The sequence below is a fragment of the Sphaerodactylus townsendi genome, linkage group LG02 (genome assembly GCF_021028975.2).
Source record: "Sphaerodactylus townsendi isolate TG3544 linkage group LG02, MPM_Stown_v2.3, whole genome shotgun sequence".
In the NCBI taxonomy this organism is placed as follows: Eukaryota; Metazoa; Chordata; class Lepidosauria; order Squamata; family Sphaerodactylidae; genus Sphaerodactylus; species Sphaerodactylus townsendi.
Genome location: NC_059426.1, coordinates 87,034,338 through 87,058,652, shown reverse-complemented (window position 1 = coordinate 87,058,652; position 24,315 = coordinate 87,034,338). Strand labels below are relative to the sequence as shown.

At 40.5% G+C, this 24,315-nt stretch overlaps 2 protein-coding genes across 3 annotated transcripts in view; one reads left to right on the top strand and one right to left on the bottom strand.

Annotated features, from left to right (window-relative positions):
• PDE3B (phosphodiesterase 3B) overlaps positions 1-15,510 on the top strand; it is a 56,891-nt gene extending 41,381 nt beyond the window's left edge. For both annotated transcript variants that reach the window (XM_048483391.1, XM_048483390.1), the window contains exons 12-16: positions 6,723-6,916; positions 7,464-7,667; positions 10,528-10,692; positions 12,273-12,519; positions 13,982-15,510. In XM_048483391.1, the coding sequence (XP_048339348.1) occupies positions 6,723-6,916; positions 7,464-7,667; positions 10,528-10,692; positions 12,273-12,519; positions 13,982-14,184 (1,013 nt within the window). In that variant the 3' untranslated portion in view covers positions 14,185-15,510. The remainder of the gene's footprint in view (positions 1-6,722; positions 6,917-7,463; positions 7,668-10,527; positions 10,693-12,272; positions 12,520-13,981) is intronic.
• The window catches only part of LOC125425779 (vitamin D 25-hydroxylase), a 62,976-nt gene that overhangs the window by 14,912 nt on the left and 23,749 nt on the right, over positions 1-24,315 (bottom strand). The window lies entirely within an intron of this gene.

Here is a 24,315-nt window from a genome sequence, read left to right as displayed (position 1 = left end):
GCCCTGTCCAAGTAGCTATCCCTGCCTAGGGCTGCTGAGAGCCACCATCGCCCCCAGACAAAGATTCTACCCGCTCCCTTTCCAATATGACCCTTGTCGGAACAAAATATCGTAACAGAACAAATCACCTGGACTTGCTGTTACCATGAATCTACAGTAATAAAATAATCAGCCTGTCTGTCCCTCTGTCCATTTATGGCAGGCATCCCTCATCAGAGAGTAAAACTAGGAGACTCAAAATTGGCCACCAGCTTCAGGATGATTGTGGAAGTTCCAGGGCCAAAACTGAAAGGCATGGAAATATCCTGGCCCAGGTGAGACACCCCCTTGTGCTATTGGCAGTGGAAACAAAGGGTCCCTGTTTGTGCAGGCATAACTCATCAGAAAATAATGCTACAAAATTTGAAAATTGGCCCCCAATCCCAGAATGACCACAGAAGTGTGCCAAAAACGAGGGAAATTATAACACTATGAATCAGGCTATCTTCACAACTGGTAGCATGTAATAGGAAAGCTTTTAAACAACCTGTCGTGTGTCTCTAATACTCAGATCCCCAATCTGCCATGGAAGGTTGCTGGATGATACGCTCATATTTGCAGGGTAGGTGTATATAAGATACTGTTGCAGAAATTACACCTTCGTGTACATATACTCAATACATGAATTATAACAAAGTGAATTTCAAACCACATTCAAACAATATCTCAATTTCTGTTCCATTAGATAACTTTAGAAATTATTTTCATAAATTCAACAGGTGAAGCTAAATTTTGAGACTATAAAACCTCCGGATATGGTTTTATTTCATTATCCTTTTTCAAGCCCGTATAAGTTATAATTGTAACCCGATAGAAAACAATGTTTCACAATGAAGGCTCTTCTGAATCTCAGATCTAATGCTGTTCTCTGTGCCAGCAGGTCCTATTCAGAGAGTGTCTGGATGATACACTCAGCCAGATCTCCCCATCATGACTATAAAATAGAGGACAAGAGAACAATGCAGTTCTGGGTCCCCACTGGGGAGAAAGACAGGGTATAACATTATAAATCTAATTTTAATGATGTTAAAATTTTACATCATTTGTCATTATACTAAAGTTAAAGTAGTTTTTACAAAGGGCTATTAGATCTTCCACCAGCACAATAATAATGATAACAACCCAGTGCCTGAACTGTTTGTTCTGTCTTCTGTTCCACATGTATAACCTTGTACGTAAAAGGTGGAGGAGGGGTGAACTGTCCTTTTAGATCATGGGGATATTTTGCTTCTCACTCTTTTGTTTATGATATTAACCATGTACCATTAGGTACGTTCTGTTGCCAAGAAGAATAGGGATGAAGAATTGAGACTAAGATTTGAAAATATATAGGGGAAGGGGAAACAGAAAAATTAGGTGAATGCAGAGAAAAATGAATGAGAAAAGGGTGGGAAAGAAAGAGACAAATTGGGGGAAAGGGATGGAAAGGTTGTTTTATCTTGCTGCGACACATTAACTTCCACTTTGCAAGATTTGGCTGAGTTGGGCACTGGAAGAAAGAAAGGATAGACTGTTGGAGATGATCCTATTAGTAGACTGGCAATTACTGTAGCAGCTGTCAGCCATACTTGCTTGTCTTGCTCCAATTCTGGCCTGGCTGATGGGCTTAGCATGATCTATTTACTTCAGTCTTGCAGGAAAACAAGTCTGACTGACAGAGACCCTTTTATTGTACTCAAACCTCCCTGCACTCCTAGTAGCTGCCTCACCCCGTGAACCGGGAAAAACTTATACCCCAAAACACAATCACTCCACACTGTGGCACACGTGTCATGGCCCTGAAGATGCCAGTCATAGATGTGGTTGAAATGTTAGAAGCAAACTACCAGCCCATAAAACCTATAACAACCAGTTGATTCTGGACATGAAAACCTTTGACAATACTTTTCTCTGTGTGTATACATATATTTCTCTGTGTGTGTTCCAGTTTAACTAGGATTTGCATTTTTGGCTTTGAGTAATCCTAGCTAATAGAAAGTAAATTGTTTCATGATGAACTGTTCCGTCAAACATGCCAATGCAGCTTAGAATAGGAACCTCTTTTTAAAGAGAGAAACTCTGAAACTAAGATTTATTAAGACAAGGTAGAATTGAGCTATTGTCTGTGAGTTAGTACACAAGCCTTGGAGTTCTGCACTACCTTAGCCTTCTAACTAGCCTTCAAAAACAGTACCACATAGAGTGCATTCATGGCAATTCAGTTTGCCAGTATGATCCTGCCCCAAGATTAACCAACTAACATATTCTAATAATGAAGTTGGCCAATCTTGGGATACTTTAATTCTGTGTCTGGAGTTGTGAATGGGCAAGACAGAGCTTTCTACAAACCTGAAAAGGCCCCGGTTTGCAGAAAAATGGAAAATCTAAAAAAATACATTGGAAGTTTTAAAAACCTGAAAATCATAAAAAGAGCACCTGTAGCTTTAAAGCAGTGAATTCCTTCAGTGGTTGTTGCTAGGCAACTACAGCATTCCAGGCTTCTGTTTCTGTGAGTAAAAGGCAGGCGGAGGGGATAAGCCTTTTCCAGGCATATTTTGGCCTTTGAAGGGGAACTCACTGGGACCAAACCTGGGTTTGCCAGGTCCTGGATGGAAAATTCCTGGAGATTTTGTGGTGAAATCTGAGGAGGGCTGGCATTTGGGAAGGGAAGAGCCCTCAGCAGGATGTAATGTCATAGAGTCTACTCTCAAAAGCAGTGCATTCTCCAGCAGGACAGATTTCTGTTGTCTAGAGTTCATTTATAATTTCAGGTGATTGTCAGGCTTGGCAGCAACCTCTGGGTGATCTGATAACATACAGCTTGTATTACTCGACAAGACCTGGCTGCTTTCTGTTGATCAACAGCTGCCACTCTATGAAAGCCACTGTGGTATAACGGTTACAGTCTCAGAGTGGGGTCTGTAAGATCCAGGATCAAAATCCCATCTTGCTGTGGAAACTCATTGGGTGATTTTAGACCAGTCACATACTTTCAGGCTTTTCAGGCGAGACAGAGGAGATTTGCGGAGGGAAGGGAACTCAGAAGGGTTTAATGCCATAAATTCCACCCACAAAAGCAACCATTTACGCCAGGGAAACTTGGGTTTCCAACCTCCAGGGGAGGGCTGGAGATCATCCAGAATTACAACTAATCTCCAGATGACCGAGATCAGTTTCTCTAGAGCAGTGGTGGTGAACCTATGGCATGGGTGCCAGAGGTGGCACTCAGAGTCCTCTCTGTTCGTCATGTGATAATAGTAATTATTTCAGGGAGATTATTAGCATTAAACCTAAGACCTAGTTTTGGGGAAGCAGCGTAGGTAACCCTGTTAAGTGCTGTTAAACCCTACTGATTTTCATGGGAAGAACTAAAGCGTGATCCTTTACCTGGGAGTAAGCTCGGTTGCTGGCAATGGGGCTTGCTTCTAAGCAAACCCTCCTAGGGTCGTGATTCACCCGTTCAAAGCGTTGCACAGTTGCTTCAAAGCAAAGCCACCGACTACTACCAAGCTTACTCCCGAGTAACGCCTTGGAGCCAACTGTTTTTTCTATACTAAAACCTCAGTATTCAGGTTAAATTGCCATGTTGGCACTTTGTGATAAATAAGTGGGTTTTGGGTTGCAGTTTGGGCACTCGGTCTCGAAAAGGTTCGCCATCACTGCTCTAGAGGAAATGGCTGCTTTAGAGGGTAGTCTCTGTGGCATTATATCATGCTGAAGTTGCTTCCTTCTCCAAACGTCACTTTCTCAATATGCCACCCTCAAGTCTTTAGGAATTTGCCAACCTGGAGCCTGATCTCTGTTGTTGGGAGATCTGTGGTGATTCCAGGAAAGCTGTTGCTGTATGTGTGGAAGGCAAAGCAGACTGGCAACTGGGAGTGCTGCTGCTGCTGCTGCTGCTGCTGCTGCTGCGGGGAGAGGAGCAGGAGCAAATAGGAGGGGTCAGGAGGGTGATGAGAGCAGAAAGAGAAAGAACAAGTAATGGGGTGGGATGCAGAAAGAGTGAGGCATGGGGCAGTGTCAGGCATGGGGGAGAGTTAAAAAACACACAAAAGTCTGGCAGGAAGAAGAAAGAGAAACTGAGAAAAGCAAGTGTCTTGTGGGCCCCCACCTGCTAGTACACCTGGATTGGGTCTTGTTGTTAAGCCTTGCTGCCCAAACTCCAGCCAGGATTGCCTTTGGATCACTGTGCCGTGTGCAGCACTGCTAGCTGAAAGCCTTGTCACTTCCATGTTGAACAAGTAGCAGCTTTCTAGGGAGACGTGCTATGTAAATGCACAAACTGAAAAGGTAGATTTAAAAAAGGGAAATTACTATGGACTAAAAGTGTCAAATGTACAACTTGTCAAACCTTGAAACAAAATTGGTAAAACATGTTTTACGAATATGGTATATGATGACAAAAAATATTATAAAGATTAGTAAAAACTTCATAAGGAACCTGTTGGAAATGTCAGGAATAGATAGGATCCTTTTATTGTATGTGGTGGGCGAAATTTTTTTTTTTTAATTTTGGGAAGGAATACATACAGATATACAGAAAATATTGAAAATTAAATTTCAAAGGGATGTGAAGACTATGTTATTGGGCTCTTTCCAAAGAATCTTCCAATAAAACTTAAAGAACTTCTTGTAATAGCAGCTATAGTAATACTTCTAGCCAGTTGGAAAGTGAAAAAATGTCCAGATTGAGAAAACTGGGAAGAAAAAGTAAGAGAATTATCAACCAAAAGAATGTATTGAGAAGTGGAAATTATATTTTTGTATTGTCCTGAATCATCAATATAATGTATGTATTCAATGAAATGTATTGCATTATATAGACCAAGAATGTGACTGATTAACGATAAAACAAGCAGTATGTACTTAATATCTAATGGTAAAATTATAGAAATAAAAATAAACACTGAATATTGTGATAACCATAGATAGAAAAATTGCTACATATTTATTATTAAAACATAAGACTGATGAGAAGATTTATTATACAGTGGCTAAACAATTCCTATAAAATCATGCACATAATGGTAAGAGCATATAAGGCAGTGGTGGCGAACCTATGGCACGGGTGCCAGAGATGGCACTCAGAGCCCCCTCTGTGGGCACGTGCAAACAGAGTCGCCCCCCCTACATCTAGACTGGCCTGGGCCGCTGGGGTCGATTATTAGCATTAAACCTAAGGCCTAGTTTTGGGGAAGCAGTGTAGGTAATCCTGATAAATGCTGTTAAACCTCACTGATTTTCATGCGAAGAACTAAAAGCGTGATCCTTTACCTGGGAGTAAGCTTGGTTGCTGGCAATGTGGCTTGCTTCTGAGTAAACCCTCCTAGGGTCGTGATTCACCCGTTGGAAGAGTTGCACGATTACTTCAAAGAGCCACCGACTACCACCAAGCTCACTCCTGAGTAACGCACGCCTCGGAGCCAGCCTTTCTAAACTAAAGCCGCAGTATTCAGGTTAAATTGTCGTGTTGGCACTTTGCGATAAAGAAGTGGGTTTTGGGTTGCAATTTGGGCACTCGGTCTCGAAAAGGTTTGCCAACACCGATATAAGGTAACAGTTGGAATATGTTGTTGTACTAATAAATATAAAGGTATTTACCTAATAGGAGAAAGATATTGTAGAAAGATATTATATTAAATGAATAATTGTAATCCAGGATCTCTTATATTGAAAATATTTTATTAAAGCTAAGATCCCTTCTGTTTTGGGGGGTGGGTGGGTTACCTTTTATTTTTGTATAACATTTTTATTATGTTTATTTTCAGTACGTTTTGTTAAAATGAGAAAATACTTTTTAAAAAATTAAAACATTTTTTAAAAAACAAATTGAACAGTAAAATGATATTGATAAAACAGCTCTTATGCGAGAACTAGATCATAAACCAGCTAAAAAGATGTAATCGTTTAGTTAAAAGCCTGGGGTACTGAGAAATGTTTTCGCCCGGTACCTAAAAGAGCACTGATCTGAATGGGCCGGACTGGGCTGATCCTGTCAGATCTCAGAAGCTAAGCAGGGTTAGTCCTGGTTAGTGTTTGGTTTCGGGTCCAGCAAGAAGTCCAAGGTTGCTATGCAAACCATCTCTAAATGTCTCTTGTCACAAGTTGGCTGCAACTTGATGGCACTGTCCACCATGACCACCTGAAGGAAAATATTGTAAGAACCAGGCAAGCCTCAAAAGGGCATTCGAAAGGTAAGACCATCTCCAAAACAAAGTCCTGCTTCTCTACTTCTGCAGAGTGTAGCACTTGAGAAGAGAATGTTTATTGGTGGACTGAACAATACAAGAGGCAGTCCTTCAAGAACATAAGAATAATTTATCACAGCTTATCTTTAAAATGTACTGAAACAGGAAATATGGTTCTTTGTTTTGCTGCTCAGTATAAGCCTTAGCTATAGGAAAATCCAGAAATGGTAACATGTTCTTGGTTCTTCAAAAGCCATCTGTAGTTTTAGTATTTTATGTATTTTTATGTAAATTATGATGTTTTTTGATGTTTTAAATTGTTTTATTATTGATGGACACCGCCCTGAGCCTTCGGGGAGGGCGGTATATAAATATAATAAATAAATAAATAAAAACAGAAATTAGTACATTCTTTAATTTCAGACACAAAAAATGTGTTTATTTAATATAATTTGAAAATACTTTCTTATCCCTAAATATTTATTAAATATTATTTTCATATTTGTTTTTTCCTAGATTCTGAAAGGCAACCCAGTCAAGTTGCCTATATTACCTCTAAGAGCTGTATTATTGCTGATGAAAACTATGGATGCTTAGCCTCAAATATTCCAGCTTTAGAATTAATGGCTCTGTATGTAGCAGCCACTATGCATGATTATGATCATCCTGGTCGTACAAATGCTTTTTTGGTAGCTACAAATGCTCCTCAGGTAAGATGTTTCTCCTCTGCAAAGCTTCCAGTGCATCTTGTATACTTATACTTATTTTACAAAAAGTAATTGACGATGATCACAATATTTTTCAATCTCTGTTATATGGTAGAGACATAGAAGTAGGGATTATTTGCAGCATGCCACAGTTGGTACTCAAACAGCTGAATAAAATAAAAATTCTCTCCCTGTCTACACTGAGCTCATTTTGACAGAGACTGGGATCATCAGCATACTATATGTCCTCTATAATGGTTATTCTTCCTTTCTATACAGCTGTCAGCTCCCTTTTGCTTGATCATAGTGACAAATATTAATGAATTTGGATTACAAAAATATGAACTGACAAGTGGAGACCTATAAGAACTCATCTGCTATCAGCTGTTGTTGGTCAGAGTAGTTAATATTTAGTTAAGCAGACCAATATTCATATGGGGAGGGGGATTAAAGGAAAAGTCCTCTTTATATTTAGCTAAAAATAAAGTATTTTAGTTGTTTATATTTTGTGAAGTATGTCTAAAAACATTTGCATTTAATTATCTTGTAGGCCGTGCTGTACAACGACAGATCTGTTCTAGAAAACCATCATGCTGCTTCTGCTTGGAGTCTTTTCTTATCTCTTCCGGAGTATAACTTTCTTCCTTGTCTGGATCATGTACAATTCAAACAATTTCGATTTTTAGTGATTGAAGCTATCCTTGCCACAGATCTTAAAAAACATTTTGACTATCTTGCTGAATTTAATGCTAAGGTTTGTTGCATAAATTTATCTCTGTACCCAAATCCATAGAATTGTAATATTAGTGATAAACAGTAACATTTACTTTACTAGAAAAAGTAATTTTAGTTAGCCTACTTTCTATTTACTAATCCATCTCATGTAAGTGCTCACATTTTATTAAAAAGCCCCTGCGCATAGAAAAAAGTGTGTTGAAAGTTATGCTGAACTCTTCATATTGCCTTCCATCAGAAATTACTTAACATCTTACACTTGTATGCCTGTCATTTGCTGAAAACAGAATACATATCCATGCTGAGTGAACTTCACTGGCTCCTAATTAATTGCCTATCACATCTTAAAGCACTTTTTTTACTTTGCAACCCTAAATAGTTTGGATTCAAAGCAGCTTAATATAGCCTCCTATTTGAGCATTTCTGTACTCTGAAATCATCTTGCTTTAATTGATGCTTTGTGTGAATTTAGGGTGGCTAGCAGAAGAAGTGACTGTCAGATGTTATCTGTAGGGTGGAACTCCCTGCCCAGAGAGGCTGTGTGGCTCACTTGGATTGGGACTGAAGAAAACCTGATTCTGACATTTAATAGTTCTGATTGTTTGTTATTTTAGCAGAAGATACAATGATTTGCACTATTATTGTGATGCTGTTGCTTGCAGTTTTATGGTTGCTTACTTTTTAATTTGGATTTGTAAGTCACCCTAAGAGCTTTATAAAGGCACAAGTTGAGGACCCACAAGAGCTTGAGGGGGGGTTCTCATTTTCTCTTACTCTGTTGTTCCTTCTTTCACTTCCCTGAAAGCCCCTATGACCCTTTTCTTGTTTTATTCTTTCCTTCCCACCTACTTCTCTCCTTCCCACCTACCAGATTACCTACATTTATCTGCTCCACTGTCTTCCACTTTCCCTCCTCCTTTCCCCAGAAAAGTCTGATCCAGTTGCAGTGCCTTCCCAGCTGCTGGGCTGGGGCTGGGTTACATAGCACAGTGGAGAATCTTATGGGGACTACCTTGTTTTCTCCAGTATTCCCCTCCTCACACTATTTCTCTGTCCCTTTCAGCCCCCGAATCCTCAATTTCCCATGTTTTCTTCAACCAACCTTTTGATCTGCTGTCCTTCAATTATGTTTAATTTGTTTCATTTATATCCCACTTTCCCCCATAATTCGGACACAAAGAAGCTTACATCTTTCTTCTCTGCTCCATTCTGTTCTCACAACAACTCTGTGAGATAGGTTAAGCTGAGAGTGTATGACTGACCTAAAGTCACACAGTGAGCTCATCTGGCACACTGGAGATTCAAACATGGGTTCAGGGCATATTTTCTAAAGATTATACCCAGGGCAAAAGTCCTGGATTATACCCAGGGCAAGCATTGAGCTGCATTCCTTCCCCCGCCCAAACATAGTTCAAGGCTGGACTTGGCCAAGGCTAATTTTAAACTTTGGACTCCACCTTCCAAGTCTACAGTTTAAAGTTGAACCCAGAAAGACCAAGCCCAGCCTTGAACTGGAGGCTCTGGCCTGACCAGGTCCAGTTTTATACTGCTAACTCCACCTCCAAAGCACCACCTCTGAATTCACATGGACTTTGTAGGTGGAGCAAGCATTATAAAGCTTGATCTGGCCAGGACAGAGCTTTCAGTTCAAGTCGGGCCTCCACCTGGCTGAGCCCGTAGTTTAAAGCGAGATCCGATAGAGCCCAGCCTTGAATGTGGAGTACAGGGACAGGAGTGCAGCTGAACCTGGACCCAGTCTCAAACTATGCACCTGCCCCTGAACTCCACTTGAAGCTCTGAGTGGACGCAATTCAACAGGGGGTCAGGACTTGTGGGGGGCCCTCTAGGCTGCCTGTCACCCCAAGCAGCACGGGGCATGAGCCCTGGCTTGCCCACCCTAATTATGCCCTTGGGTCTCCCAGATTCTAATCTGAAACTGTATGATTGCTGTTGAACAATAGCAAGCAGCCAGGCCTGTCATACAAGTCACATGGTAGGAAGTTTTCTGGGGTTGCTACTGGCCATGGTCTTGATGAATCTTCATTGTAGGACAAAAAGCCCTGAAAAGGGCCATGGACTCCCCCCACCTTTTACTGAAAAAAAGTCCAAGATTTGAAGGCAAGCAATACTGTTGTGGTTGTCCAATTGCTACTGGAGACATTAGTTTCTTAAAGCTACAGATGCTACTTCTGTTTTTGAGAGGTATTACCCCCCTTTTTTAAGATTTCAGAATTTTATGCAAACTCAGGGCTTTTCTCAGGTTTGTAGAAAGTTCTGTCAGTCCAAGGATCAGGTCTCTGGATTTCAGTATCCACTGATGGACAAGTGGATGTTGGGATGACTGATGTTGACTGATATTGGGATGACTCAAGTCTTATTGCTAAGTAAGAACAAAACAGCAAGGCAGTTTTTCAACAAAATGTTGTTATTTTTAACTGCTCTTTCAGACAGGGGGGCAACTGTATAAATTTCTAGAGTGCCTCATTGGTCTCAACTGGACAGAAACTCTAAGATAAAACCTTTGATTATATAAAAAAGAAAATTAACATTTTTAAAATAAAATTCTGCTTTATTAAATAGGAATTCAAATATTGTATGATCTGTTTATTAATGTTGGGGGATAAGTAGCTACAAAGTGACACTTGCGTTAGTCTGTTACAGACTAACATTTATTTCGATATGACCTTTTGTGTCACACTTCACTTCCTCGGATATGTGAGAAAGTGACCTGCAACACACAAAAGCTCATACTGAAATAAATGGTGTTAGTCTTTAAGAGAATAGATAATTCCAATGACTGATATTTGAAAAATAAATAATGCAGTGACCTCCAAGTCTACTATATGTGAAACTGATGCAAAACTGTTTTTCTCTTTAAGCAGGTCAGTGATGTAAACAATCAGGGTATTGAATGGAACAATGAGAGCGATCGCCTATTAGTATGTCAGATGTGCATCAAACTGGCAGATATCAATGGCCCAGCAAAAGCAAGAGATTTGCACTTGAAATGGACAGAAGGCATTGTTAACGAATTTTATGAACAGGTAGGCCTGGGAAATCAGCTGTTAAAAGAATCTCTAAAAAGAGTTGTTTGATTTTTTTAAAAAAGCCCTGTAATTTCATGAAAGGCAAGGCTCTTGTTTCAGACCATTATATCTCTATTGTTACATGAACCTTTTAGATCATGGTTAGATTTCATGTATGCAAGAGCACAAGAAGTCCTTGCAAAAGGATTTCCCCTCTTTCCTTTTTTTCAGAATCCCCCTTTATGATGCAGTAACGGACTGCTTAAGGTTCAGGTGACCCTTATGAACAAAATGGCATTCAGCCTGTCTAGCTGCAGCAAAAAGGGGAACAAAAATCCCCTCCTTTTGTACAAGTATATCTGTGAGATCCAGCCGGGTATTCTTCCAGCTGTTTTGCTAAGTTGTTGGGTCCATTTCTTGCCAAATGTAAAACAACAAAGATGATGACAATATGATCTAGCTAGCATAATGTCATTCAGATGGCTACAGGGAGAATATCATTGTATGTATTTACTGTGCAATTGTATGTATTTATTATACAAAAGATCCAAACAACATACTCAACCAATTAGCAGGTTCCTCCAGTGCAAGTCAGTGCAAGTTTCCTCTGACATAAGAGGCTGTGCTGTAGGCATTACATTAAAGGAAGTCTTTCATTGGTGAAAGATCCTTTTGTGAGACTGAAAAGTACCACTGTTAGCTGGAATACAACTCACTATGTTGCCTATTAGTATAAAATTTTTAGAGAGACTATACCCTGGTAAACATTTTCATTAAGAATATTTTTACAGTTGAGCAGAGTACAACATCTGCTTCTGTGTGATAACTTTGTCCCAGTGTAACCGTTGATTCTTTCCAAGATTTTCTTAATGCTAATAAATAAATGTACATAATAAATTAATTAAACAACTGGTTCATTTTCAGTCTCCCTGAATGTCTTGCTAATGCCTTAGTGTGTGACTTGATATAGTATTACAGAATTATTAGAAAATTTTTATACTTCCCATCCACATGGTAACAGGAGGGGAACCTTAGATCCTAAGTCATGGTTTATGAATACTCGTAAAAACTAGTCCTGTGTGAAACATGTAACACTATTATAACTATAGCATTCTGTCTGAAGAAATGTTAGGCTTGTCTTATACTTTTCCCTTGTTTACATGAAATCTGTTTCATTGTATAGACATACTTGTTCTAAACTAAATTATGTTGTCAAATATTTCGCATATAACTTGAGGAAGCATTCTCTATGAAAGATAGAGGATCAGTTTAGTGATAATCACTCAATGTATAGTGGCTCAGTATATGCCTGCTTCAGACCATGGCAAGCAGCCCATGTTAAGAGAGATGCCACGTGGTGAATGTAGCACAGATCAGCCTTTTGTATTCTATCACATTCTCTTGGAAAGGAGAGCTGCAGTACAGTCTTAAAGAAAATCTTGGTCAATCTGTGCTGATGTGAGAGTATACAGAACTAAGAATAATTTTACTTACTTCACTGACTTTTCTAACAAAATACCAGCTGTTCACTTTTTGCTTTGTATTCCATAGTTACCAAATATTATTCTGTTCAAAAGCATTTTGTATGTGTTCTACAGGGAGATGAAGAAGCTAGTCTGGGGTTACCTGTTAGCCCTTTTATGGACCGCCATAATCCTCAACTGGCAAAATTGCAAGAATCTTTTATAACTCACATTGTTGGTCCCTTGTGTAATTCCTATGATTCAGCTGGCTTGCTGCCAGGTCAGTGGATTGATGAAAAAGAAGATAACATGGAAAACGCTGAAGATTATGATGTAGAAGAATTAGATAGTGAATATGATGAAATGGAGGATATTGACACAAGTAAGACTAAATTTTTTTAACTAGATTTGGATTCAGCTTCTTGTATGATATTTGTTTAATTAATTTGTATCTTGTCTTTTTCTCCAATGGAGACCTAAAGCAGCCTACATAGTTCTTTTCTCCAGCATGGTGCAGTGGTTAAGAGCAGCAGATTCCAATCTGGAGAACTGGGTTTGATTCCCTACTGTTACACATGAAGTCTGCTGGGTGACCTTGGGCTAGTTGCAGTTCTCTCAGAACTCTCTCAGCCCATCTACCTCACAAGGTGCCTGTTTTTTGGGGGAGAGGCAATTTTAAGCCTCTTTGACTCCACAAAGGTAAAGAAAATCAGGGTATAAAAGACCAATTCTTCTTCTTCTCCATTTTGTTCTCATAACAACCTTATGAGGTAAGTTACATTGAGTGACTGTGGCCATTTCCGCATGAGACATTGAAAACATTTGTAACACGTTTGCAGAATATTTTCAATCTCCCCTGTTTGCTTACACACGCCTCATCTAAATGGTTCCTGGCCGCCATTTTGTGTTTTTTTATGTCTCCGTGGATTTGATGCTTCAGTGCTTTATGCTGCAATTTGCCACAGCATGTGTAATCAAAGCATTGGAGAAATAACCCTCCAAAATTTTAAAAAAAACAACCGATGAAATAAACAGGCTCACAAGATAGCTGGTGTGAGCTCAGAAAATGGCACCCAGGAGAAAGTTTGGAGACTGCAGAAAAGCATGAGAAATATTTTTAAGAACTACACACAGCAAATTAAAACACTCTAAAAACATTTCCACAACATAATCGCCAGGAAAGAGGATGTAAATAAAATGTTTTCAGGCTGAAAATAAAACTTTTTTGGGGAAAAACCATGTGGAACTCCACAGAGGAAACATTTGATTTTCTGCCTCAAATTAGTTTATTTTGGTTGTGCAGGAAGGGCCAGTGACTGGCCCAAGGTCAATCAACAAACTTCCATGGCACAAAATGTGGATTGGAACCTGGGTCTCTCAGATGCTAGTCCCATACTTTTAACCACTACAACACACTGGACCCTAGTAGATACCACAAGAGATTATCCATTTTATGTGTATTGCTTATTGTACCAAATATTTATGTGAAACATTCTGTTCTTTCCTCTCTCTGCTATCACTAGTTGTTCTACCTTTGCTTCTCATTCCAGCTTTACTAGAAAGCTCATCATTTTTCAGCTCTAGCTTATTGGCTATTCCTCCCTTTACTTAGCCTATCTTTTCTCCCACTTAATCAACTAAAATAGCAATTGAAAGTATATTCCTAATCTCATACAAGCGGATTTAGTAGCAGGCATCACTGGGTGTTCGAATTGAAATAAAATCTGATAGTTGTTTTATGTGGAGCCTTCATTTACCATGTTTAACCACATCATGATCAGAGAAATTGCTTATTTGAGGCTAGATTTTAAGAGGTGATATTTCCCACCCCTCTTTTTTTTCAGAACTACAAAAGAAAAGTAGACAGCGAATATTTTGTCAACTAATGTACCATTTAAATGAAAATCACAAAGTATGGAAGAAAATGATTGAAGAAGAAGAACTAAATAAATCTGAAGAGAGCAAACAGTCAGAGAGCACATCCTTATGTAATAAAGATGAAATTCAAGTTATAGAGGAAGCAGATGAAGAAGAGGAGCAACATTAAGGAGAAAAAATAGTCTGAGACCTTTACAGAATAGTATATAGTATGGCTCCAGAAAAAAAAATTCCTAATAGTGACTGAAGACTGACACCATTGATAAAACTAAGAAAGATCTGATTACTCTGGGTGGACATTTATTTCTCAGGCAGTATCCCACTCCTATGCACTTTCATTACATGAAATCCCAAAACTTTGTTCATAAATTTACTGCATTCCACAATGCAAAGGTTTTATATACTACCTGATGTTCAGATACTTTTTTGCTGCCTTGCTAAAAACAGCTGTTTATTACTGAAATTGTATTTACATGTTTGTTTGTTTTTAAAAATCAACAGCCTCCCTTACCAAAGTCACCAGAATATTTTGCTTTTAGGAGCAATAGGGTTAAACATCTTTAAAGTTCTGAAATTTGTATTTTATTTTTAAAGTGAATTTCAAAATCACTGTGCCTACCTATAACTATGAATTTTCAGTTTGGTTTTTGGAAGTTTCTTGGATTATCTTGGATTAATTTAACCATTCAGTGACTGCAGCCAGAATCACTGGGCTTTGTGGTTAAAACTGAATTCCGCATGCATCTGTTTGATGCTTTTAACCAGGATGGATAACCTGCCATTTTATTTCTTTGAAAATGTTTAGGTTTGCAGTGCGTTTACAGGCTAGCTGATGGGCAGTGCAATCCTGAGGCGAGATAGTTGCACCACAAGCAGGAACGGTGCAGCCATAGCACAGCCATGTTACCTCCAAAGAGGCGTACTGCATCGCAGCCAACAAGCCAACAGGGACCCTCCCCCAACCCCTGTGGAACTTCTCTATGCAGCTCCATGGGTTGCACATATCTTTTTGCAGTTATAAGTCTACGTTGGTGAATGAGGCTGTTCCTGAGCTGAAAGGGCTCAGAAAGTTGACTCAAGCCAGCCCCACTCCTGGGAATGCTCCCTTCAGCACTGGTGTGTGCTCCTGCACAGGAGGAGCACTGGTGCCACAGTGGTGTTGTTACCCAAGTATTTTGCTGCGACATTGCTCTCCAGCCCCAGCATAAGTGCCTCTGCATTGGCATAAATGCCCCTTATGGTGGCCAAGTAGCATTTAAGCCAGCATTGGGGGCACACCGCCTCCTGAGGGGTTTCCACTCATCCTCTGAATTGCACTGTAAATATACCCCTGTTGCCTTTTTTCTTGATGTTCTGTAATAGAACATGAAAGCTATTTCACTATTTTGATAAAGAGATTCTGTTGTTTTAGTCTGCAATGCTGTATGGTCTGTTTTTACTCAGGATTCATGTTTGGGAACATCAGATTTTGTATTACAATACTGTGCTAATGTTAGTTGGTTCATTTTTTAAAAGAAGATAATCCATAAAGTGCTGTACTTGGGAAAAAACCATTGTGACAGGGCCAATTTTTTTTTCTTGCCTTGAAACACTAGATACTGGGGTGTGCAATTGGATGTCTCTGATCCAATAAAATGCCAAGTCTTTCTAGGGTTGAATTGGAAATATCCAATATTACCATCACCCCTCTCAATGATTCCCAAGTTCAAGTATTTTCTAAGAGCTGAACTCTGCAGGCCAGGTCTTCTGTCTACAGAAAACAATAGCTCTTTAAAATCCCCCCCCCCCCATCCAAGGATAAGAGAACCAATTATAATTTGAAGGAGCCAATTATGAAGGGTCTTCTTGGTGTCTCACTGAGACTCACTGAAATCAGTGAGTAAAATTACTATCAGTCTGTAAAATTGAGATTTTGAGAAATTACTATCAGTCTGTAAAATTGAGACTATGTAGAAAATCCAGCAAGATGGCTATTCATTTCACACACTTCACAGTCACTTTTATAGTGGTGGAAAGTATGCAAAAGAAACAAGAATATAGCTCATTCTGCTCCAGCTGATGAAGGAAAGAGAAAATTACTCCCATAGAGAAGAAAAGTATATTCCTCTTCAGCACTTTATAGACCAATCCCGGGGGGAGGGGGGTGTTACTGAAATGGTGCATGGGAGCAGCATGGGCGTATTTGCCCCCATGCCAGCAGAGAGAGAAAAATGCCAGCATCCAGGCACCCCACAGCTTCATAGCAGCCAAACCTGGAAGTGGGTGCCACCACAGAGCTATACTGGCATCCAAGGGACACCGACATGAGCTGGAAACACCTTGGTGTGGACCTTGGAGTTACGCCACCCAAAACGCTGGTGCAACTATTCAGCCCTATGGAGGGCTTCCAGGCAGCTGGGATTATTTCCTTTTTGCTGCCTCGCCACACCACCTGGAAGTCCACTGGGTGGTGTGATAGCGCAGAAGCAGCGCTGGCTGCTGCAACCCTGTGGATTGAGCTACCCCTTTAAAATAGCAAACAACAAAGCTATTTCGAGCTAGTATCAGCTATTTCTGTGAGGATATAGGTTAGATTTGATTCCTGAAAAAAAGATAAATGAGCAAAAGCCTTGCAATATAAGACCATTAACTGGTCAGAAGAACAAATAAATATGGCAAATACACTGTATAGAATGTATACCCTGTTTCCCCGAAAATAAGACCTACTCTGAAAATAAGTCCTAGCATGACTGGAAAATATCTAATTGTTCTAAAAGTGGGGAAATTGAGCTGGGATTAACTTGATATGCTACTTGCATGCAAACTCACAAAAAGTGTTGGTGGGTGGTGCGCAGATAAAAACAGGTTGAGGTAATTAACACAAAAGAAGATAACGCAAGAGAGATTTGTACCAGCTTTTAAGCAAATCTCTGCTTCTATGCATACATTTTCTGTATTCTAATTAAATATTCTATGTACAATAATATGGCTGACTTAAACAGCATTTCTACAGTTGATTTATCAGCCTTATATTTCAGGCAAATGCTCTAAAATTCTATTTAGTAACCACTAAAAATATGGTTTGCTATTATTACTGTGGGAACCTACTTCCTCAAATGATATTACCAAACTACCATGAATCATATCACAGAAACTGCCTTGTTAATCTTTAAGAAGCCACAAGATTCCTATTTATTTTTGTTGCAAAAGCAAGGACTAAAATGGCCACTCTTCAGGAATCTGTGCAATATAGGGGAGTAATTTATTCATTCTCCCCTCCAGCTTCAGCTGTCTGCATTCCACACTAGAAGAGGGGTTTGGATTTATACCCTGCCTTTCTCTCCTGTAATTAGTCTTAAAGTGGCTTACAAACTCCTTCCCTTCCTCTCCCCACTACAGACACCTTGTGAGGTGGGGGGGGGGGGGCTGAGAGTTCATAAAAATTGTGACTAGCCTAAGGTCACCCAGTGAGCTTCACATGTGGGAGTGGGGAAACAAATCTTCACTAAATAAGAGTCTGCTGCTCATGTGGAGGAGTGGGGAATCAAATCCAGTTTAAGGTCCATTGCTCTTAACCAGTATACCAAACTAGCTCTCTGAAGCTATTCCTGAAGGACTAATTAGAAGAATGATCTAATAGCTCTGGGCAATGCAGCATCAGTGAGGATTATAAATGGGCTCAGCCCTTTGTAAGTCCATTCAACAAGGTGAAAGTGCCATACCTCATTGCAATGTAGCAGACTGCTCTGCTGTATACTTGCTAATAAGTGTCTTTTTTTGGCTAGTGGTTCCTGAAAGTTCACAATTTTTAATGCCAACAGGGGTATGCACACTGCTGGAGCATAGGTGTTATTCAGTGCAACCCTATACAGTTTCTTTCGAATTGACTGGACATCTTTCAATTGGGGAAAAAAAAGTGTTGTAGGCTATTGACGCCGTTTGGAAAAACATTGTTAATGTCTGCCAGTAGTCAAAGAAGTACTTGAAGTATATTGTGCTGATATAATTTTCAAAAAAAGGATGAGCTGTTATGAATTTTTTTGGAAGCTAAAAGTAACTCAAGTAGTCTGATTTTGATTAACACTTTCGTGTTGACCTCCAAGCTCTGCCTCACCAGCACCAGTACATGGAAGTCCTTTTTCAAAGTACACGTGGCAAGCCATTCATTCTATGTATCCTCAAAACAAAATTGACAACCATCCAAACCAAACTTTAAAAGGAGTCTAAAATTATTGCACTGTCTGTATACAGCCTACAAGGACAGATCTCAGATCCCAATTGGTCCTCACAAGGCCTTGACTCAAGACCTAATTGGATGGAACTTTGTCAGCAAAAAACTTTATTAAATTCCTCAGATAGAGGCCAACTGATCAGGGATCAGACGGTCTTCAAAGTATCCAAAGATATTCATAGAAATATGAATAGATAAGCATAGCACAAAGACCTTTGGCTATTGTTGCCTATTGACACAAGAGTGGGAAATAGTTGAATTTTATATTCGTAGTTATAACTGCCCTTCCTTGATATTACTTTAATTATATCTATCTCTTTGCAAGATCCCAAAGCAAATCCCTTTGGCCGTTTCCGCACGGGCGGAATATGGCGGCCTGGGGACGGCAAAAACCGTCCCCAGGCCGCCATTCGCACAGGGGGCGCAGCTGCTGCGAAGCCGGCATTTTCCAACCTCGCTTGGGGAGCAAGGTTGTTGGGAAATGCCGGCTCCAAGGTGCCTTCCCCCCCCCACTCCCTCCCTTCACTTACCTGGTCTCCGGCCCTCCGGCGCGTCGCCGGGGCCTGGGGACACGCCCCCCTGCCCTGTGACGCTGAAGCAGGCGCACAGGGCAGGGGAAGCGTGTCCCCAGGCCCCGGCGATGCGCCAGAGGGCCGGAGACCAGGTAAGTCCACTGGGCGACAGCGCCCAGCGGCGCCGTCTTCCCGGTTCTTTCTGGGACCATTCATGCAAAGCGGTCCTCCAGCGTGAGATCAATCGACGTCGACCACGCTCCAACTCCTGCTGCTTCCGCCTCAAGTCGCAAGCATCCCGCTAAGCTGAACTCTCAAAGCAAATCCCTAGCAAAAAATGCAAATACAGCTCTAACACAATGCCCTGCAAGAGCTACATAATATTGCCTCAGTGGCTGTCCTATATCTTTGAATGAATGCATCCCACCAAGTGGAATTTTCCAGTGGCAAGGATGGATCTAACAGAACTGGAAAAGCACCATATAGAGCAATTTATGCTTACTCTCAGGTATTTAAGTCTGTTTACTGTTTCTGCTAAATATTATTCATTACTGCTTTTGTGCCTCTTTTGATTCCTTTAAAGCCATCCATCCAGCAGGAATAGAGGGCAGGATAGATTCTATTTGTAGTGCGATGGCAACCATCTGCTGCGCCTACATGTTCAACTGCTGTATTGATCTGTGTGTCTCATATAACTGTTCTGCTGAGGGTTCATCACCTGTCTTGTCATAGCCTAACTCCCGCACCACAGCAAGCTGCTTACCAGGCAGTTATTGGTGAGCACTTTTTCTCTGTCAAGGACATTTGAACAGTTATATATGTGATTCTGAGATCTGTTAGTGCAGCTTCAGGGTGCAGGAGCAATCCCATTAATCAGCCTTGCTTTAAATATTTCACATGATGTTCACTCTGTGTGAGGATTGTCAATAACGTAATTGGATTAACTAGGGTATCTTCCTTTTCTTCTAACAGATGTGTCAATATTCCAGTTGAGGCAATGTCCTCAGCACAATGCCTTATAATTTCTAACTTAATTTTTCAAATATGAATACATTATTTTCTTTATTTTATAAGTTAAAGGCCTCAGCAATCAGATCAAAATGTGCAAGCTGAACTGAAAACATAAAGATATCTTTCAAGAAACATGTTTGAGGGAACTTGCTAGATAGAACAAAGAATAGATCTCCAACTTCCTCTTTTTCTTTCAATTAAATCTTATTTAGAGAGACTTTATAAACTGAAAATATTCATTTTACTCAAAATGAAGTGATTGATCAATTTATTGGCCATCTCTTCATTATCACATATAGTAGAAGCTGATATAGGGCAACAACTGATATTTGTTAGTATAGGTGTATGCTTTAGGTTCAATATTGTAAATAACACTGTTTCTAGAGATGCAGACACCAAATAGAATGATTCTTACTTTCTCTTCTATTCAAGTTAAGCAGCTGAGCTGAAACAAGTTAGAGAATACTGACATTGAAAAAGATTCTATGTGGGAAATGCCAAGAAATCAATACCATGTGTAGATAAGCCCCCCATGAAGGAAGCATTGACAGTATAGCAAGTGAACTAGCAATGAACCAGAAGATGTGCATCATTCTCACAATAAAAGATAATGTATTTTCATGGTTGACTAGCTAGCTTTGCACATAGAAATCATGAAACTGACTGACAGCTAATTATACTTTAGAAAATGAAGGTTTTTGTTGCTTATCACTTTTCACACTCTAAGAAAACAGTGAGTAAAATGAATGAAATACTTACTTTTTATGCATCAACCAAAAACATTTTTTAAAAAAATCTCTCTCCCCCACCCCACTTTAGTTAGTTGCTTTCTTTAATAGACACCTGTTCTAGCACACTGTATTCATAAGTATATGGCAGGGGTCAACAACCTTTAACACCCAAAGAGCCATTTGGACCTGTTTTCCACGGAAAAGAAAACGCTTGGAGCAGCAAATACTTTTTGACATTTAAAATGAAGATAACACTGTATACATTGTTTTTTATCTTTATGCTTTGTATAAACAATTATAGTATGTTATGAAGTCCATGAAGTGCTACATCACTGTCACCAGCTAACCAGGCATCTGGGACAGGAAAGCCGGAAGTGGCTTGGGATAACTGTCTTGGGTTGTGCCTTTCTAGGAATGGGGAATCTTTCCCATTAACCCTTAGGGCGACTCTCCAAAGGTGGCTGAGAGGACCCAAGCCACAGGGAGCTGCAGTACAAGGACGAAAGAGCCGCATGTGGCTCCGGAGCCGTGGGTTGCAGACCCCTGGTATATGGGATATTGTATTTCCAATTCAATATTCCATTGGCAAAAACATAGGCAGAGTTAGCCTAATTTACATCATGAAAATTTATCAGGGGAAGAATTATTTGCATTTGCCATTAGACCAGTAGTGTTTAAAAACAAACAGTGCTGTGGCACAGTGTGTAATACTTTAGAAAGTCCCCTTACTTCTCACCTTGTGATTTCCCTGTGTTCCAAGGATTCTGCCAAGAGACAGAGTGACTCAGACTCTTGACTCATCCCTTCTGATCACTGCTATCCTCAGAATCACTCACTGTGCTAGATGAGATCAGGAAGTACATTTACTCTGCTTCATTATCATCAGAAAGGCTGATGAAGCCCAAAACATGACTGAATCAATGTGGGTTGTACAAGCATTTCAAACTGGAACCACCAAGGTAATTTGCCTTTTTAGGGCTTGGAAAAGATGTTTCAATTGAAGAAATGTAGCCATCTGCTGAGGGTTGTCCACTGTTGAGCTTCCTGATATATTAGTGAATTCTATGTGTGCCATTTTGGGGCACCTTGTCAGTTAACAGTGGTCACAGTAATTCAGAAAATATTTGAATTCTGATGTAAATACTCAGTGAGAAAAAACTGGTTTAATTATTTGATCTTACAGGTCTTCTTTCTTGTTGAAGCTTACTTACGTTTCTCTCTTTGAGTTCTAAGATACCATGGTAATCTCATAATGCTGAATTTGGAGTAGGAGGAGCACATCTTTCACATATCAGAACTTACAATGCTATTCTAAGTGTCAGAGGTGTGCTTCAGATTTTTGGTACGTTTTAAATTTGGTTTAACAGACCCAACATTTTCCAGAAAATCTGAAAAAAGCCAAATTCCCATGCTGATATGGTTTTTCCCCTGGCTTTCCCCCCAAATACCCAGACATTTTGGGTCTATTAAACCCTATGGGAAATCTTTGTAGGGCTTGAAGCAGGGCGGGTTGAAGTAGACACCAAACGTGTGGTGTGCCTGCAGGTGACTCTACTTACAATAATTCCCAGGTTTGGTTAAATTGGGTCAGGGAGTCAAATTTTATGGGCCCCAAATAGGAGGGCTTCTCCATTGGAAACAATGGAGGAAATTGTGGGGTCCCACAAAATTGGAAATTCTAGAGCTCTCCAGTGCTTTCTACAGTTCTTAAAGGAGGAGAAATTAAACAAACAATCCAGATAAATGGGGATGAAAAGAGCAGGGGGCGGGGGAAGGCCAATATGGTCATCGCTGCTGCCTCAACCTGGTGGAACACCTCTGCCTTACAAGCCCTGCGGAATTGCATTAAATCCCGCAGGGCTCTGATCTCACTGGTCAAAGCGTTCCACCAGGGCTGAAAAGGCCCTGGTTGAAGCCAGTTGAACTACGTATGTGTAAAAGCCATTGCTAGGAGATACAAGTCAAATGAAAATATGAGTCTAGCTAAGTTACCTTACAACACAGTTACCTTAGATGAAGTAAACCTATCCTTTGCTGTCCTATTTCAGAGGAGAATGAGACCAACCAGTCACAATATTTGGACAAAGTGTTTGATCTCAGAACAAAGATTTCACCTTTTAAAATGCTTGCCTGCTTAGATGATATAGCATTGCACTTATCTGTGTAACAGTACTTCATCAAGTGGGTTTCTGTGAAGATACACATTGGGACTGCGCTTGCACAGGCTTTCTGTCTGCTCTGCAGCTCGGAAGAGCACTCCCTCCCCTTGGAAGGGAAGGTTCCTGCCCAAATGGTCACATGATGGGAAGGGAAAACCATTCAATAAGCTACAGTTACACAAGTAAGTGCAACACTATTTTGTCTTTGTGGGTATTCTGTGCAGCCCCACATTGAGAGACTAGCAAGGTCAAGTAGCTTCGTGGCGGCCATGAAGCTGTCTATTTGACTAAGCCTGCAAAACTGTTTTGCCCACTGCAACCTCCTTGCAGGAGTCAATATCCACCTAATAGTGTTAAAAGAACATCAGTGAGTACCACATGGCCATCCTAAAAATGTCCTGAATGGACATTCAATGTCCAGAAAGCCGACACTACTGGTGTGAGTGTGAACATTCAACACCCAAGTCACCCCTGATGAGTTGTTAGCCAACTTCATGGGCTTGGACACTAACCTGGAAAGGGTTTGCATAGATACTATGGTCCCCTAAAACAAATCAAAAGGTTATTGTCCTTTCTTATGTCTGCAGTGCAATGCAGATAGAAAAGCAATGTCCTGGGTAGGTCTAGCGTGTGCAAGGACTGCTCCTGTAGGGAAGACAGTTCGGGTAAGAACACCAGCAGCACAATGTCCCGACCCATGTGGAATGCTGAAACCTGCTTAGGCAAATGCTTCAGGCTGGGGCACAACACCATCTTTTTTGATAGAATTTACTGAAGGGTGGATCACACCTGAGAGGCCCTCAGGTCTCCCACCCTCCTAGTAGAGGTGATGGCAATGAGGAAGGCAGTCTTATAGGACAGGAGTAGTAAGTCCATAAAGGGGCATCCCATTAACCTAGTGAGAACCAGAGTCAAATTCCACTGTGGCACAGGTCTCTTAACTTCATATTTTGTAAACCTTTGAGACAGTGCTTGCAGAGTGGATGAATGGAAAGAATTCAAACCAAGATGAAATGCTGAAATAGCAGAAAGGTGTACTTTGAGGAGGTAGACTGGAGTCTTTCAGGTGAAGGAGGTAATCAGGTACAATGGTGCAAAGTACCTGAGGGTAAAGACATGGGTTGTCCTTGGGGCAGGTCTGGAAGATGAAGAACCCCCAGCAGTCTCTGTGTTAGTCAGAAGGATATCTTCCCTTCCCACTCCACCGTCCTCCACCCAGATGACAGGCCCCCTTATGTGTGTATCATAATGGTGGAAATGGTATGTATCAGTTGCGAAAAGGCTGTCAGGAACTATTGACTACAACCCCTTGGAAGCAAAGTGCTTCAAGCTGCCAGTCCAAAAGCTCAGCAGTGACAAAACCGGGTGCTGTGGAGAACTTGGCAGTGAGGGAGTATCTTGACGGCAAGAATCTACTGATGATTAATGTTGACAGTGAGGTATTGAATGGACCAACAGTGAACACCTATTTAGACTATGTCCCCTCAGTGTTGGAGAAAACCTCAATGACGAGCTCAACGGCAAGAGTAATTTGTATTGGTCAATTGCCTGGTCAAGGAAGACCTCCTTTCTTGAAGAATGTTCTTCTTTACCATTCTTCTTATGACTCTTCTTTTGAAGGGGCTCCAAAGCGGGCCAAGGCGAAGAAGGCCTGGAAGGTTCCATGAGGAAGGACAG